The sequence below is a fragment of the Balaenoptera borealis genome, assembly GCF_965194805.1.
Source record: "Balaenoptera borealis genome assembly, chromosome: 15".
Lineage (NCBI taxonomy): Eukaryota > Metazoa > Chordata > Mammalia > Artiodactyla > Balaenopteridae > Balaenoptera > Balaenoptera borealis.
In genome coordinates this window covers 69,781,917-69,800,262 of record NC_138871.1, presented here as the reverse complement: position 1 = coordinate 69,800,262, position 18,346 = coordinate 69,781,917, and the positions used below count along the sequence as shown (strand labels likewise).

General features: G+C 40.9%; 1 protein-coding gene across 4 annotated transcripts in view; it reads left to right on the top strand.

Moving 5' to 3' along the window:
• BABAM2 (BRISC and BRCA1 A complex member 2) overlaps positions 1 to 18,346 on the top strand; it is a 450,608-nt gene that overhangs the window by 339,210 nt on the left and 93,052 nt on the right. For all 4 annotated transcript variants that reach the window (XM_082357625.1, XM_082357623.1, XM_082357624.1 and 1 more), the window contains exons 8-10: positions 4,405 to 4,504; positions 7,550 to 7,620; positions 10,462 to 10,544. In XM_082357625.1, coding sequence (XP_082213751.1) covers positions 4,405 to 4,504; positions 7,550 to 7,620; positions 10,462 to 10,544 — 254 coding nt within the window. The remainder of the gene's footprint in view (positions 1 to 4,404; positions 4,505 to 7,549; positions 7,621 to 10,461; positions 10,545 to 18,346) is intronic.

Below are 18,346 nucleotides of genomic sequence, written 5' to 3'. Positions count from 1 at the left end.
CCCAAGTCAAGCTTGCAGACAGGCTGACTGCCTGCATTTTTCCATGTCAAAATGCTCAAAAATATTTCCTTTATGCTGTTGACTGTAGCCAATCCAAGTCTTCAATATTAGAGACGCTCTGAATACTTGCTGACAGAGCAAGGTCCACAAGGGCTCAATTAGCTGTATTTGCATGGAAACAATAGTATTAGTACATAGACAGTTCTTATATTTTACTTTTAGAGCCAAGGAGACAGACCTGGAAATGTTTTTCTGGCTAACTTTTGGTCTGTTCAACTCCACTGTTGGAAAGGTTTCTCGAGCTCTGGCCTTGTCCTTCTAATTTCTATCCACAGATTCAGTTTCAGTTCTAAGAATTATCAGGCAGTTTCATGTTTCATTACAGTCCATAAAGAGATAGGCGGTGCTTTCTCATCAAAGCAGCCCTTTTCACCCGTTTCTTCTCCCAAGTTCAGCCTGAGACCCTGCCACACCAATTTTGGTTCCCCACCTTTTAGCCCTGCTTTCTCCCTGCACCACTCCAGAGATCAGAAGAGTCTACAGCCAGTGGTCCCTTTCATCTCCCCCTCACCCCTTCCCCAGCCCCAACTCAGCCACTTGGTGAGTTAGTGAGGCCCTGCTTCTCGCCAGCCAGCCCTGCATTCCTGGGAATGGCTGAGTGAGGCCGGACATCCCTGCACAGGGTGAGTTTTCTGTTGTACATGCTCAGTCCAATATTTTTTGATTCATGAATATTAAAGGATTCGAGATCACAAGGCCTTACCTCCTCCATCTTGCACACTTTGAAAACATAATAGCTCTTTTATTTCAAGGCACTTGACTTTGTTTATTCAGCGCGATCAGGGCAGCATTCAGGCTATAGCAAGCCTGTTAAATATTTACCAATGAGGCGGATATTTATACATGAATCAGCGGCACTTATCAGCGTGTGATGCTGGAAGTCAGGTTCAGAACCCTCACAGGCAGAGAAACTGCTGAGTTAAATAAAGTGTGCAGCGAGCGTCCTTTAAAAAATCAACTCTCATTTAAAACTATCCTTGCTGGTATCTGAAGTGCTTCACACATTGAGGCTTCCCCTGCACAGCTAAGTCATTCACAATTGGACATGACAGAGTGGTCGGTCCCTCACATCCAAGAGGCAGTGAATCCGGTTGTTTGATGGTTGGGGTGGGAGAATACTGAGGTGTGAACAAAATCGGGAGGAATACTTGTCCTGCTGCCTTGTGGAAAGCTGTAAGGGGAGATGGGCTGTACAGCACAGTGCCTGCTTTGGTGGTGGTCTGAGTACTTCTAGAAGCCCTTTAGCCTCACTGGAATCCTGACCCTGCTCACTTACCAGCCATACCCACTGTGTCTTTCCATCCCTGTAGCCCTTTTTTTTTTTTCCCTAAGATTTAATTTTTTATTTATTTTTGGCTGCATTGGGTCTTCATTGCTGTGTACAGGCTTTCTCTAGTTGCGGCGAGCTGGGGCTACTCTTCATTGCGGGGCGCAGGCTTCTCATTGCGGTGGCTTCTCTCGTTGAGGAGCACAGGCTCTAGGTGCGTGGGCTTCAGTAGTTGTGGCGCATGGGCTTAGTTGCTCTCTTCGTTGCAGTATGCGGGCTTCTCATTGCGGTGGCTTCTCTTGCTGCAGAGCATGGGCTGTAGGCGCACGAGCTTCAGTAGTTGTGGCACGCAGGCTCAGTAGTTGTGGCTTGTGGGCTCTAGAGCACAGGCTCAGTAGTTGTGGCGCACGGGCTTAGTTGCTCTGTGGCATGTGGGATCTTCCCAGACCAGGGATCAAACCCATGTCCCCTGCACTGGCAGGTGGATTCTTATCCACTGCGCCACCAGGAAGTCCCCTTGTAGCCCTTTCAAGATTAAAATCCCCCCTGCTCTCAGGAAGGCACATAATTCAGCAGTAACAGCAGCCTGGACTCTGGCAACAGGCTTCCCTGAGTTCAGATCCTGGCTTTACCATTTCCTAGTTGTGTGAACCCAGGGAAATTTCTTCTGCTCTCTGAGCCTCAATTTCTTCACTTGTAAAATCACAGTGATAATTCCCACCTCGTTGAATTGTGGAGAGGATTAAATTAGATAATGAGAAGGCACCTAGCAGCAAGGGTTAGTTCTTGATAATCACAGAAGCAGAGTGCAGAGAGATGGGCCTGGCAGCAGAGCAGCCGGTCTTTGGATTTCTCCATACCTCTGCTTCTTCCTATTATTATAGGTAATTTTTTGTTTAATGGTTGTATTTCAGAGGCAGAGAGAGAGTTTCAAGTTGAGAGGATTACCCACACGCTGTTTTCACTCCTTGTATTCAATTTAGTGAATGATTAAGAACTTATCCTCTAATACTATTTACAGGTCAAAGGCCATTACTATCAATTCCAGAGAACTGTCTGAATTTTTTTTATTTTATTTTATTATGTTAAGGATTGTTCCTCTAAGCAACCTATGAGAAGCCTGGATCTTGGTATTCTCTGTTATGCAGATATTCCAAGAACCACAGGCTGTAAATGCTGGATTTATTTTTCTTGTACTATAGAATTTTCTTCTTAATCCGTTTTCCATCCTAATGGAACCATTAGACACTTCCAGTGAGATGTGTGCCCTCTGTATACTTTTGCATGAAAAGAGGGGACAGAAAGCCTTCCTCTCGTTCACAGAAAGTCATAGGAATTTTCCTAGCCTTCTTCAGAGTTGAGGCTAAATCTCATCCAATGTCTGCTCTGAGAGTAGCAAATGGAAATGATGTTCTTGCTGATTCTGTGCAGTTGCAGGGTGTACGTGATATATTAATGTCATACTTAGTCAAACGCTGTCTCAGAATTTTCTCAGTTGTCAGAGTTATTGTGCTTTTTAATTACCATCTGAGTAGGATAAGTCAACAGCGAATACTTCCACTCCATATTGAGTTGCTCACACCACCTGGAATTTTATTTGTTTCTTGGGATTTCTCATTCCTGTAAATAAATAAACAAAATATTCATTTTTACCAGAAAAATTAATTTCAGAAATCTGTAGTCAGTAGGGAGACAGGCTGGATCTGGAGTCCTTTGAGTAGTTACATATATTGTTCCTTGTACCACAAACTCTAGACTGAGTCAATCTGCTCTACACTATTTGAGAATGATTTTCTAGACTGTTACTGTTATGAAATGTTTTGCTTCCATTTACAACCTCGTTACTATGGGGACTTGGATAATGAATAATCACAACATTAAGAGATTTTAGGGGTCTTTTTATATCCCGTTGTCTTACAGAGAGGCTTTAAGAGGCTTACAGAAATATATATGTTAAAATAAAATTCAAATAGGAAAAACAAATTAGGACCGAAGGAAAGTGAGAGTAGGAAAGAAGATGAAATCAAGATTAAGGATGATATACAAAATGCATGCTATAAGGTTCTGAACAATTTTTTTAATAATCTTACGCTGGTTAATTAAACTGAAAAGAGAATCTCCAGGAAGGTTCTGGAAAATGTTTCTGGATCAACAGAGTCTTAGTGTTTGGATTGATGATTTTTGACTGTACCTTCTTGTTTAGATGAATTAAATATCAGTGTTTACTGGGATTAGTTGCTCACTTCCTACCCATATTGACCCACAGACACGGGACCCCGGTGTTTCAGAAAATGTTTAATTAATTGCCACCATTTAAAAATTGAGAGATTAAATCATCTGGATTTCTGGCTTCACTTGAAAAATTAGGATCTGGTAAGACCAGGCTTGTATTCCTCCATGTCAGAGATAGCTGGGGCTGATCAGTGAGAGCCCTTCCCACTGTGCACAAAATCCCCAGTTCCTTCGAGAGTCCCCACCTGGTTCTCTCCACTCATTTACAAAACCTGCCTGGGCTGGGTAGACCCCAGGCTTTTGCATCCCCTGCCCTAGACCACCTGGCTCACACTAAGAATGAGGAAACTAAAGCCCAAGGAGGCTGCCCAAGGCAACAAAGCCGGTGAGCTGCAGAACTAGTCCCTTTGGTACACTGTTACACCGTTGTGTCAGTTCAGTTTTGTTCAGTTTAATGAATGACTTACCTTTGCTCAGCCCAATTATGAACTGGGCATAATCAAGAGTATAAAAGTCTGTGTTTCAGTAACAGGTACAATCCATTAATGTTGGTAAGACATTTACCCATGCCAATCAAAATTTGCTAATTTGTACTGTTGTGTGATAGGATCAGGAGTTGTCGTTAATCATTAGTTGTTAGTCATGTGTAACATGAACATGTTGTTTTAACAAAATGGATAAAATATATATGGAAATGTAGTCGTGAAGTGAAGCCCCTGTAACCCTCATCATTATTTCAGGCAGTTGGTGGGCAGAGCTGGACACGAGAAGCCAGGTCTGTTTGGGGTGTCACTTAAACTGCCTGAGCCCTAAGAGAAGTGTCCACTGTACTCTTGTCCTTTCAGTGCGCTTGGCGGCTCCTCAGCTCTTCATATCCCAGCTTTTCCAGGAGGAGGATGTCTCATTGATTATGTTCCTCAAGTGTGCCACCTGCTCACCAACAAGGTAAAAGCAAGTCCCCTGCCTCCCCCACCTTGTGAGGCTCCTTCCTCCAGTGTCATCTCCCCAGCATCCTGGTGCACACACCGTCCTCTCCACCCCATCCTCTTAGTTGCAGCCTCTGTCTGACATCGACCTTTCCTACTTTGAATTACATCTCATCAGTTTCTCCCCTGATTTCTTTGCCCTCCTTCCTTTTCTGAGGATTCTGACCTCCTGTTCCAGTCTTATCTTCATCTTTTAAATGTATATCTCCTCTTTCTTGAATTTCCTTTATGCCCTAAGTTTTTGCTAGATCTTACACCTTCTTACAGTTTAAAATTTTGGAACTCTTTCATTTCCCAATTATCTGTTGCGTGTGTGTGTGTGTGTGTGTGTGTGTGTGTGTGTGTGTGTGTGTGTGTGTGTGTGTGTGTGTTTGCCACTAGTTAATATCACAGTAATTCTGTAGAGCTGCTTTTATCTCTTCCTGCTTTTCTGTACTGCACTTCTTAATAATTGGTTCTTGATTCTCCCTGTCATGTCTAGGAGCAGTTTGCCAGAGTCCTGCTTCTAGGGGCAGGATTTCCAGGTCAGCTTGTCTTATAGTCAGGCACATCAGATTATCTAAAGCCGTCTCTTAGCTGTGTGAATGAGCCCTTACATTGGCAAGTAGCTGCGTTTCCACTAATGGTTGTTGTCAGCTATTTCTACAAAGTATAGAATATGCCTGTTAATGTCCAGCCAGTGTATTTAGCTAAAAATCGGAGATATTAATCCGCAAGCAATACTGACTTTCTTTCTTCTCCCACATGGACTCAGTTTGCTTAATTCCCAAAATCCTATTTTCTTTGCTCCTGTTGACTTGTTCACAACGGCTTGGAAAATAAATCCTTTGTTTGTCTCTTTCATTCAAAAGATAGCTCATCTCTATATAGAAAATATTTTAGAAATATAATAATATTTCAAAGGCTTCAGTATTACTTTTTAAATGTCAGAGAAACTAAAACCTGGCAACTCCGCAGTCTGTGGGCTCAGCACAGATTCCAGGGTATTTAACTCTCACGGAGTGGCTGCTTCTCGTTGGACCAAATTCCCGCAGCCACTGCCCTCCTGCAAAACTGATCAGAGGACAGAGTTCTTATTTCCACTGGGGGACTTTGCACTGCCTTCAAATCTGTATCCCAGTATTATAGAGAAAAATGCAAATTTGGTCTTCCAGAACCAAGAAGAAAAGCCTTTTTAAAGCTCTCCAATTGAGATTAATTTCTAGTCATACATTTTCCTCAAAAAAATTATAATACCATTTTCCCAGAAATACAAGAATCAGTCAGTTTTTCTTATCTGGTTCCCTTTCATTAATTTTGCTTGTCTTTTAAAATTGATGTTCTTCTACTTGCCACAAACGAGGACAGTATGGGCTGCTTTTAGAAACAATCTCTTCAAATGAATTTCCGTAATTACATTGGAATCTATCTTTATAGCCAGTTTTGTTGTGGGTTTCTGTTAGAATGGTTTTCTGTTTTTAAAATCAAGTATACAGAACTGTTTTCATCCCCTTTTTAAACAAAGCCACTTAAGCAAACTTATCATCTGTTTTTCTTTTCCCAAAATAACATTTCTGATCCTGCATTAAGCCTGCAAAGCAAGCACTGTTTTTATAAATTGACATAAAACCCCTTTTATATAAATAGAATTGTTTTACTTTTAAAGGGTACAAATGGCTATCAGTACCAATTGTGTCAAGGTTATTTCAAGCACTTTATCTCGAGCTTTTGTTATCCATGGAAACTCAGTGTGACTACAGCCAATGTAAACAATTTGGGGGGTCTTTTTCTCCCACTGTTTCTTTCAGCCATTATGAAGACATTTCATAAGGAATGTATTTTTGTGTTAGAAGCTGATGGGTAAATGACTAACTTTCAGATGCCTAGCTTAATGAGTTCACAAATTTTTTTTATAGAAACTGTCATTTGGTGATAACAAGGAAATATAAAAAGGCAAAATAAAATCTCCTGTTGTAACACTCCTTATTCTGAATGTTATGAGCTTAAAAAGAAAGAATTGAGCATTACTGTGCCTTTTCAATAGGCGTTGTAGTTCAAGATAATCAAATAGACCCATTTGATGAGAGGAAGCTCTTCTTTATAGAGAATTCCAGCTGATAAAGGCAGATGGAATGAGAGAATACAAAAATCACCATTTTTTCAGGCCCTAGTGAAGTAATCGATTCAGACAAGGATCTCCAACAGATAGTAAAACCATTAAGTAAAAGGTTCATGGGAACTAGATCTTCCCATGCTTTGAGGGGTGTACCCCTGGACTACTCACTATGGCAGAGGGGAAACATCCCCTTACAGTAGAGTGGTCTGGATGGCATCACCTTAACCAATGATCAAACTCAGTATTACCTAGGAAGTTTTCTTGCCCAAAATATTTAACCTGAATCTAGTCACACCTTTAGCTCTAACTTCCAATTTTAGGAAATATAGAAGGTAGAGAAAAAAGGAAGGAAACAATCAGAGAATCGAGAATACAGAATAAGACAACTAGCCCAATCTCTTTGGAAAGTCAATATTATATACACACATCCACACCCCAGGAGGTACTATTACTCTATAGTAAAAGACTTTCTAAATTAAGTGCCTGATCCTTGTTTACACCCTGCTTTTTTCAAATATGTTTTGGGGACAATTGGGAAGTTTTGAAAATGGACAGCGTACTAAATGAATTCAGAGAATGATTACTAAATTTGGTATGACAACAGTATTGTGGTTATGCAGGAAAATGTCTTGTTTTTCGGAGATGCATGCTGAAGTGTTTAGGGGCAAACTGTCATGATGTCTCTAATTTCCTTTGAAACATTTCAGCAAGATTGATTGACAGGTTGATAGGTAGGTAGATGGCTGGATAAAGCAACTAGACAAAATATTCACAGTTGTTGAATAGAGGTGTGGGCATATGGGTGTTCAATTTGCTATTCTTTCTACTTCTCTGAATCTTTGAAATTTTACATAATAAAATGTTTAATGATTTCCTACCCCACTTCTCAGCTTTGGGTTCCTATTCCAGGTGCAGTATGTGATTCAAGGATATCACAAAAGAAGAGAGTATATTGCTGCTTTTCTCAGTCACTTTGGCACGTAAGTTCTCTGTTTAAACCACGAATCAATGACGCACTCACGTCCTGATGACCCTAATACAAGGGCTTGATTAAGAAAAGAGCAGTTCTTCCGTATGATGCCTCTGAATGCCATTTTGATTCTTCTTGGTGTGTTGCTTACACTGAAGCTCCCAGGAAGGCCTTTTTCTTTGGCATTCTTTAGCAAACAGTAGAATCAAATGTCTTCCCGGAGCAGCAGCATGACTAGCCCCAAACACTGCAGTAACAGTGGGCGTAAGGCCTGCTTCTTCTCGGGCTCTTTAGAGTCTGCACAGCACTTCCACCTCCGTCATCACAGAGCAGCCATGAGGTGAAGCAGGCAGGCATGGCTGGCACATTCTACTGAAGAAAGCCCCGAAACCTTGGCCAGTTCAGGCACCCGGCGGAAGTCACACACCTCGGGGAGAGAAAGCCAGGCTGGGATCCTGTTCCCAGAGCTCAGGTCTCCTGACAGGAGGACCACCACGCCCCACAGGGCCACAGAGGTTCGGGGAGGAAGTCTGGCATTAGACATCATCGCGATGACTCACACTTGGGATTAGGAGTTGGAAGAAGGCCCCACAAGGGAGGAGGGAAGTGTGTAGCTGCAGTTCCAGGGTGGGCGTCTCCTCCCGCCCTCCCTGTGCTCTGGCCCTTTCCTTCACCTTGCCTGTGGTGTGCTGCTCTGCAGCTGTTTCCTTATGATGGTAGAGCCCTTATCAACCTTCCCCTCAGGGCTTAGTTGGGAGGCGGGGGTGGGGAATGGACTTTCCTTACAGTCTCTTTAAAAGGTGGATCCTCTACCTACCTGAGGGGACTAAGCCCTAAGGGTTTTAGTGGTCTAGTTATCTCCCACCTTATTCCAGAGAAGGGGAAGGGGTGTGTGTGTGTGTGTGTGTGTGTGTGTGTGTGTGTGTGTGTATTAAAATTTTAAATAAGTAAATGAAGAAATTAGGGCAAAAGGAATAAGAAAGAGAAGATGAGGTCAAGAATAAGGGTGGGGGGACTTCCCTGGCAGCCCAGTGGTTAGGACTTTGCTTTCCAGTGCGAGGGGTGAGGGTTCGATCCCTGGTCGGGGAGCTAAGATCCCACATGCCTCGAGGCCCAAAAAACCAAAACATAAAACAGAAACAATTTTAAGAAAGACTTTAAAAATGGTCCACATCAAAAAAATCTTAAAAAAAAAAAAAAGAAGACGGTTGGGATATAATTTTACAAATGTGGCATAATTATAAGCAAAATTTATGACTCCTCAAAACAATTCCAAGGAATTTTCTCATTATCCACAGTGAAATTTGTCATATCCCCAAAATAGAAGTATCAATATCTAAACAGTATGACCGCCTCTCACGTGAGTCTCTAATACTTAAGATTATTTTTCAGCTTTATTTATGAGCATTTTGAGAAAGTGCTTATGATACAAAGAGTGGTTAATAAATGCCACCGTTAGTCTTCTCATTTTTGAGTAAGATTATCTTTCTTATATATAATCGAAAATGCAGACGTTAACACAATGACCTCCAAAGCAGGTTGCACATACCTCAGGGGTGTGTGCCCCACCTCGCTCCACTGGTGTTCACGAAAAGGGTGAAAATTGAATTTACACTTGTTTTTAAATCTCATTCGGTTTATGTACATTTTTGTGTTTTTTTTATACATATAATATAGTAGTACTTGTATACAATTACGAAATCATGTACAGGTACTACCATATACCGTACTATATGCGTAATGAAAAGGATTCGTGCTTGTTTTTGCTTACGGGATGCAGGATCTAAAAAGTTTAGATATCAGTGTTCTAATGTTGAGTAAATTACGTATCCTTAAAAGAAATACAAACTGGTGAACAGAGTTGTTGACTTAAGTCAGCAGATCTTAGTGATGTATCAACAGTCTTTGAGCAAATCACTAAGCCTTCATTCAGTACCTTAGTTCCTTTACATTCCCAATGAGTTCAACTGTTCCTTCCTACTTAAACCTGGAGGCCATCAGTATTAATGGTCTGATTGGCCTGACTCAGCCAGGATGAAGGCATCTCTAAGGACAACAAAGGCCTCTTTGTATGGACAAGAGAGAACATTATCCTTGTCCTCGCTGTGTGGTTAGTATTGGCACATTATGGTAACACCCCCCAAGCACTTAGCTCTTGAGGGAAATGGGGGAGGTGAGCCTATCAGAATTCTCTCCAGGCCCTTCCATGCTCAGAGGCTGTTCTCCATTGACGCGTGAGGCGTGCATCTCCCATCTGATCCCAGTGTCCACCCAGCTAACATTGCTACTTTGTCTTGAGCCTGGTGGGGAGGATAGGGGGACACAAGAGAAAGGATTCCAGATACTTCGGAAGAAAGTAGTATATAATCCTGTAGTTAGTAATATTGTCACTCCTTGTTACTGTTCAGTGCCTAAGTGAAAGTGAGACTTCACTATCACTGTACAGACATAGGGTCATTGTTGCCCTGATTTCTTCATTTGTCCTTTTGCTCATCACTAGTAACTAACATTTGCATAACATTTTATGGTTTACCTTACTTGTTTTTCACAACTCCATGATGAAGTTTACACATATGATTATATTTGTTTTACAGATGAGGAAACTGAGGCTCCAAAGGTTAAGTGATTTGCCCGAGGTTGTAACAGATAGTAAAATGGCAAAGCTGTAACTTAAACCTAGCTGCTTTCATTCCAAATCCCACATCCTTCCTGTGGTAACACTCACTTGTCTTAAATGCATCTCGGATTCAATAACCCTGACTTTATGAATATATTCTTTACTTGTTTCCATCTCCTTTATACCTTGTTTTTATGAGGGTTTTTTGTTTGTGTGTATGTTTTTATTACTTAGGGGTGTCGTGGAATATGATGCAGAAGGCTTTACAAAACTCACTCTGTTGCTGATGTGGAAAGATTTTTGTTTTCTTGTACACAGTGAGTATACTTTTGCTATTAGCATGGCAGCCTACATTTAAAAATGTACTAAACCACATGTAATAATGAATATGACAAACTTTAGTGTCCTGACTTGGTTCCTTTTACTTTAGCATAAGTATATTTACTGCGTGGTCTTCAAGAGAAAATATCTCTAGATCAGTGGTTCTCAACCAGGTATCATTTGCTGCTCAGGGGACATTTGGTAATGTCTGGAAACATTTTTGTTTGTCACGACGGGTAGGGGACCAGGGCTGGCGGTTGTTACTGGCATTAGTGGGTAGAGGTCAGAGATGCAGCTAAACATCCTACAATGCATAGGACAGGTCCCTAAAACAAAAAGTTATTGAGTCCACAATGTCAGTAGTGCTGAATTTAAGAAACCCTACCCTAGAGAGATTTCTGTTTTCAAAGTATCTTTCCAGATTCAGGCCTCAAAACTTTCAAGATTACTCGAAACATATTGCTTTGCTCATTTGGTTATCATTCTTATTAAGTGAAAAAAATCTGTAACTTTGGTAATATATAATATATATCTTAAAGGTGGGACTATGTTTTAATGAATTCCTGACATGACTTCTCAGTGTTTTCCACACAGTAGGCATATTTAAATTCCTGTTGTATTATATTAATCAGTCAGTAAACATTGCTCCAGCTTTTCCTTAATGGATCATTTAGAGTCTCTTTTGTATACTTCTTTGTTATATAAGAACCAGCGACCCATCGTGCAGGGTTTAAGTTGCAAGTCAGCTACGAGCTTTATTCTTTAGTAATTTGATATGCAACATGCCCAGACTTCAAGCCAAAGGCACAGAAGTTTCAGCTCTCCTGAGTCCAGTTACAGAAAAGCAGTGGGTTTGGGTTGACTTCACTCAGTATATGGAACTACCCTAGACTTTAATAAACTATTTCAGGATGCACAGCTTTGGCCCTGTTTAGCCAAGCTCTCAGTGTAAAGATAATGACTTGGGGGCATTTTTCTTCCCCAGCAGTTTTACTTTCTTGGTTATGATTTGCTTAGGCTAAAATAGTGCTTAATTTGTCTTACCTGACATCACATCAACAGATAGTAGGGGAAGAAACCCAAAAATGTCCACAGTAGTAGAGGGAAGAAAGCTCTAATGAAAACCTTACCACGGTATAATCTACATAGAGATAATTGAGAGTTGGCCATACGTACTCCTAAGAAGTTGGTTATCCCTATCGTTTAAGGTATTTCCCAGTGATAACCACCTTGTCATGCAGTGCTTCATATGGAGCTCCTACTCGATAACTAGTCTTACATTGGGACCATCTTTTCAAATGCATCTGAAAAATGCAAGCATGTTGCTCTATATTAATTATGCGTACAGATAAGCAGAGAGTTGGAGAGGTGAAGATTTTCTTCTTGGGTGTGCCTCCAACTAATTATATGACCTTGTTCAAATCACTAGGACAAGCCTCCCTCTGTTTTAGTTCCCTCTTACGTCACTGGGGATTTGGTTGGTAAGTCCTGTGGAGACATCAGCAGATGGAGCTTAACCTACAATACAGGGCCAGGTGGAAGAGGAGGTCCCACAGTCAAGGCCTCCTGGCACTCTCCTCTTTGCTCACCATCTTCTGTGGCTCTACTGAGCTGAGCTGCGTACTGCTGCTTCCAGCTCTCACGTTTAATTCTGACCTTATCACGGCTTTGGTTTTCTGTTCTGAGTGTTAATCACTTTCTGAGATCTCACTTCCTATTTGCTCTGTCCACTTTGCCCCACCATCTTGATCCCAGTGATTCTGTTTCTAGCCTGGTAACCTGACCCCAGATCCTGACTATATGCTTGGTTTGTGTCTCATGACCCTGGACAGCTGCCTGGGGGATTAGTCTGGTGTGTTTCCTCTAGCCCAGCTCAGCAGTAGGGACCTGTACCCTGCCATGAATGGTGGTGGCTGTGGTCTGAGGCCTCCCAGAGTGGCTGTGAGAGAAGGACGCAGAAGGAAGGACACACAGAAGGACAGTTATAAACAGTAAATCAGATGACTGCTTCAACCAATTTCTTCATCCCAAAGTGGCATGAAATCTCAGCAGTTTGTCCCGAAACTTACTTTGGTCTCCTAGCCATGATTCCATTTTCAAAAAAGATGCTGTCAGATCATATCAGATATAAGGGAAAAAAAGATATCCTTGGCACTGATCTTCCCCACCTGTGTTTTCCACATGCAACTCAAGGATGCCGGTTCTGGCGGGGCCTGGCAGGAGAGCTGTTCAGGGATAGAAGCGCATCCGCCTCTCAGCTCCTGCCAGCTCTCCTCTCAGTGCGTCCAGTGTTATGGTAGTTCTTGTTCCTCTGGAAGGTCTGTTCCCCAAAGAATATTTTCCCCACAGTACCGTGTATCCACTGTTTCTTACAGCCCCTTCTCTACCGTCCTCTGTCACGTGCAAAATTAAGTCCTAAAGTCGTATTTTCACTTAGTTTTGATTACCTTCTTCAGAAACATAGAACCCCCAGACACTCATGAGAACAGGTACAGGGACCTCGAGATTTGTTGAATTTACTTCTTCCGAAGTGTTTCCTTAGGCTCTTACTCCTTTCCTCCCCAGGCCGTTTGCTCCCCACTCTTAGCGTCAGGGCCCGCGTTCTCGGCTCTTTGGCAGATAAGACCTTGTCTGTGAATCAAGGGACTTTGATGCTGTTTCCTGCTCCATCATTAACTCACAGCCTGTCTTTAAATAAATTATTTCCACCCTTTTGTGTCTTTCTTGTATCTAAAATGTAGGACTTGTAACATCAGAGTGAAGCTTGGTTAGGTAATGCATTTTATTCAGTCATACAGTTAAGCATCTGAAACTTACCTTCTTTTGGAAGCATCTGCTTGCTTGGTTACAGCCCCCATGGGACCACTTATTCCCTTTTTTCTTGTCATGAAGATGGGAGTTGAATATGGGGTGGCAGAGACTTAATGATAGAACGTTGCCTTGAATTATTCTGAGATCTCAAGAACAAGAAAAAGGAAGAAGGAGGCGCCTAGAGATGGAGCCGGTCTTCTGTGGCTGGTTCACCGCTCCATGCAGATTGAAGACCTGGCAGGACACCCGATAACGTCTCTGCTCTCCCGCACCCTCTGTTCTGCCCAGGCCCGGGAAGAGGTTTGTCGAGAGGGCAGGTGCTGGCAATAATTCTGAGCATTCTGGATGCTAGAGGAAAGAGGCACTCCTCTCTTGAGGCTGATGGCTGTGACCTCAGACCTTGCCAGAGTGTTCGGAAGTAAGAATGCCCTAGGGGAGAAAGAACATTGTACGTATTCTGGGGTCTCTCAGGAGACACTGCAACTTCCTGGCGTTCTGGCAGTTCCAGGAGTGGGAGCTGTGGCCGTGGAGAATTTTCATCCATTTATTCCTTCTTTCTTTCCTTTATCCATATCAACATATCGCAAGATTTGGAACCACAGCAGGATCAGGGACTTGCTTTCATTCAGAAACTGTTTTCAGAAAGGTTTCCTGGCCATCATCTAAGAATTACCTGTAGTGGTTATGTAGGTAATTCTGTATTTGCCAAGCTGTATTTACCTCTGGAGGTAGATGCTATCTTTAAGGCAGCAGCTTTTCAGAATACTGGATGACAAGAGAACCAGATAGCAAGGCACAGTAACACGGAACAAAAGCAACCACTGGGGAAAATTGGCTGTTTTTCATGGGCCCCTGTCAGCTGCACTGTAAGGAATGCAGCTGCCTTAGGTCACAGGATTGCTGCTTGGAAGGAGAGGGTACTGAGATCTTTTCCAGTTACCTGTAACTCCTTGGTAGATGACCCTTTGAGTCATCCAGCGTGGACCATAGGCCTTATCTCGCTGGCAAAATACATATTAGACCAAATCTGACCATTTTAGGTGTTCCATTTCATTTCTTCTCTTCTCGACCCCTAACCCAATCAATTTAATCCAATTCACCTGAGTTCTGAGTTGATTGAGAACCTGCTGTGTGCTCAGTATTGTGCTAGGTCCCAGGGGATATAAGTAAATAACTCAGGCTTGACCTTAAGACACCTAGAGTCTCCCGCAAGGGTTGTTTGGCCACAGCCTATGGGCCAAACTCCACCCTGAGTCTATTTTTATATGGCCCTTGAGCTAAGAATGGTTTTTATGTTTTTAAAGAGTTGTTAGGGGAAAGAAAAGAAGAATATGCAACAAAAACGGTGAAGCCTAAAATATTTCCTCTTTGACTCTTTTTACAAAAGAAGTTTTCCAACCCCTGATCTAGTTAATGAGAAAAGAGATCAGATAAAGGTGTGGTGCACTGATACGCATTTCTAAAAACAAATATTCTCTAAGCTCGCTTACTGTATGCAAGGCACAAAGTGATGAGTGACACAGAGAAAAACTTCATATGTTATATATATAAGAGAGAATTAGAAAGAGAGACACCATCCCTAATGGAGTCTAATGAGAGAGACAGACAATAAAGAAGTCAACTAACAAATATATGTTACAGATGGTGACAAATACCATAATGGAACAAAACAGAGGGTTTTGAAAGAGGCTAAGAGGGGAGCTGTTGTTAGGATGGTCAGGGAAGCCTTCTCATAGGAGCTGACATTTCAGCTGAGACTTTAATGAGCAGCCATTCAGATTCAGTGAAGAGATTTCAGGGGGAAAAAAGTCCTCTTGTGCAAAGAGCTACAAAAGGTAGCAAAGGGCTTTGCATGAGCCAGTGTGACTGGAGCACAGTGAGCAAAGAGAGTCACACAAGAGAGGTTAGAAAGAGAGTCAGGGCCAGATAAGATAGTGCCTCACAGGCCATGTGTATCAGGATGGAGTGGTAATAAACACTTGAAAAACAATGGTTTAAGCAAGATAGAAGTGTATTTCTTTCTTGTGTATAAGGAAGCAGTCCAGGGCTGGAATGACATATCCAAAGGTCACATGGGACCCAGATTCCTTCAGGCTTTATACTCCATCATCCCTTGGGTGTGACTTTCTTGCTTATAGGCCAAAAAAGCTGTTGGAGCTCCAGCTGTCACAATCCAAGTAAGAGAATAGAAAAAGGATGGAAGGAGGGTACAAACCTTCTTATTTACTGAGACTTTGAAGAAGTCTCATGCACCACTTCCAATTACATGTCATCGTTCTAGAACTTAGTTCATAAGGCCTCAGCGTGTGTGCTAGGGCAGACTGGGAAATGTAGTTCTTTTTCTGGGGCAGCAAATGCCCAACTAAAAATCAGAGTTCTTTTAACTTGAGTGAGAAAGAGAGAATGCCTATTTAGTAAGAAACTACTAGTCTCTCTCAAATCAAGGAGAGGAGTTTAGATATAGGTCAAGTTTCCATCAGAAAAGAGATGGCACATCACACAGGTAGCTAGGGAGAATTCAGTGGAAGGACTGTGTTCAAAGGTTAAAGAAAACCAAAAGGGATGGTTAGCAGCAGCAGCGAGTCTTTACCTTCCCTAGGACTGCATGGGCAAGAGGAGAGTGTGGTTACCAGAAGCTGGAAAGAGCTATAGCTGTAGCTGTAGGAAAGGGTTTCCTGGCAGGAACTGGGGAAAGCCTTTGGTTGAGGAAGGTAGCTACTACTAACAAATGAAGGAAGGATTATTTCTCCTTTCAGTTCTATCGGTTTTGTTCTTAGGTACATGTACGTTTATAATTGTTATATCTTCCCACGTATTGACCCTTTTATCGTTATGGAATGTTCCTTTTTGTCTCTAGATATTTCTTGTCTTATAGTCTGTTTCATCTGATATTAATAACCCATCCCAGCTCTATTTTGTTTATTGTTTGCTTGGTATACCTTTTCCAGCCCACTGCTTTCAACCTTTTTTTTTAATGCCTTTAAATCTAAAGTGTGTCTCTTGTAGACAGCATATGGTTGGGTTTTGCTTTTGTATACATTTAAACAAACTCTGCTGTTTTATTAGAGAGTTTAATCCATTGACATTTAATGTAATTATTGGTACAGTTGGATTGGGGCCTGCCATTTTGATATTGTTTGCTGTTTGTCTCATTCCTCTTTTGTTTCTCTTTTACTGCCTCATTTTGTGTCAAACAAATGTTTTTAGTGTACCATCTTAATTTCTTTGTTGATATTTTAGCTACCTTTTTTTTTTTTAATTTTCTTAGTAGTTTGTTCTAGAGATTGCAGTATCCATCTTTAAATTAACACAATCTACTTCAGTTTAATAGTGACTTAATTCTGGTAAAATATAACAACTTTGCTCCTCCTTATCACCCTTGTTTGTGCTATTATTGTCATATATGTTATATCTATATATGACAGCATGTAAATATAACAATACAGCTTTTTCTGTTAGTTATAAACAATCTTATATTTTCAAAAGAAATTAAAAGAAGAAAATAATTTGCATTGTATTTTGCTCTGTCCATTATTTCAGGTAGGTCTTAGTAGGACTTTGAATGCTCTGTTACTCCATTTCACAGTTGTTATAGTAGAGGCAGAAGGAGGTGGCAGGGTTTATTTGTTCTAGCAGATGATGAGTTTCTTACTCTGATTTTTTTTCTTTATTTTCAATAATTAAAGTTCACACAGATTCCCTAATATACTTCTTTTGGTATTTGTCCTTATCTGTCTCTCTTTCCACTCATTTGGTCATTCATTAGTTTTAAGCTTACATTAGTCCAGAAAACAGTAATTTTGCTTTACAGAGAGCTCAGTTTCTGGTAAGACTTTTTTTTTCTTTTTTCTTTTGAAAGCTAGAGGAAATTGACAACTGCAGACTAATTCTGCTAGTCATTTAAATAATTCTTTCCTCATAGGCCTGTAATCAAGGCCAATAAGCTAGAAATCAGGACAGCTTTTGAAATTTTAAGTAAAAATCAGAGCCTTCTGTTTATTGTTGCAAATGCCCCTTCCAAGCTCTGATTGTGTCAGGCTGTGTGATTGCTAGTATAACCAAGGAAATTATTTGCATTGATGTGTCACTGTCGTTTCACCACTCAAAGCAAAGCTGCGAAATTGACAGCCACTCAGCTCCTGAGCAAAGTGGTGTGAACTCATCTCTTTGCCACAGAAACAATGTCTTGTAGAATATTTAGCAGCAACAAACAAGATGGCTACTAGATAATTCAGTAAAACCAAAGCTGTGTGGTTTCCCAAACCTGCTTGCTTTTTGGATACAGATCTCATTTTTATATAAATAAATAGATTTGAAGAGTAAATCAGAATAAACAAAGTGATTAAAATTAGGAACCACAATGATATGCATTAGAATTCATTTCAAGCCAGATTTATAAAAAGTGTGATATTATTTTAGAATTAATATATTTACCTCAGATCAGGAATATGTAAAGCTTTGTGGTTTAATTTTATCATTTTAGTAGTAATAATAACTATCAAAGCAACAGGAACTAAAATTGATTATGAACAAAAAGTGAAACCAGTCAGTTCTCTGTACTGTTCAAAATGATTTAAAAATATAGAAAAAGATAAAAGAAAATCTACTTTCTAATGCAAAATGCCTTTTTGCTTTGCTTAAGAGAACTATGGGTATTTTAGATACTTTAAACATTTGGGTTAATTTTTATCCTGGACTTCCTTGAAAGTGGTTAGCTCTGCTGGGCAAAGTGGTTTTCGTCTTTTGATTACACACACAAACACACCCTCTTCAAGGTTTACAGCTCAAATAGCTCCAATCCTTTAGCAACCACTGTCACTATTTTGATTCAAATTGAAACTTCTGTTTCATGTTTAGAGTCTACTTCCAGAAAGTCTTTTTTTTGTAATTTCTGACCCTGGTTTGAGAATTCATTTCATTAATTTTCATTGGGAATATTCTCTTCATTCTAATACCTTGTGAGACCTTTTCAGTGACCTTAAGGGAC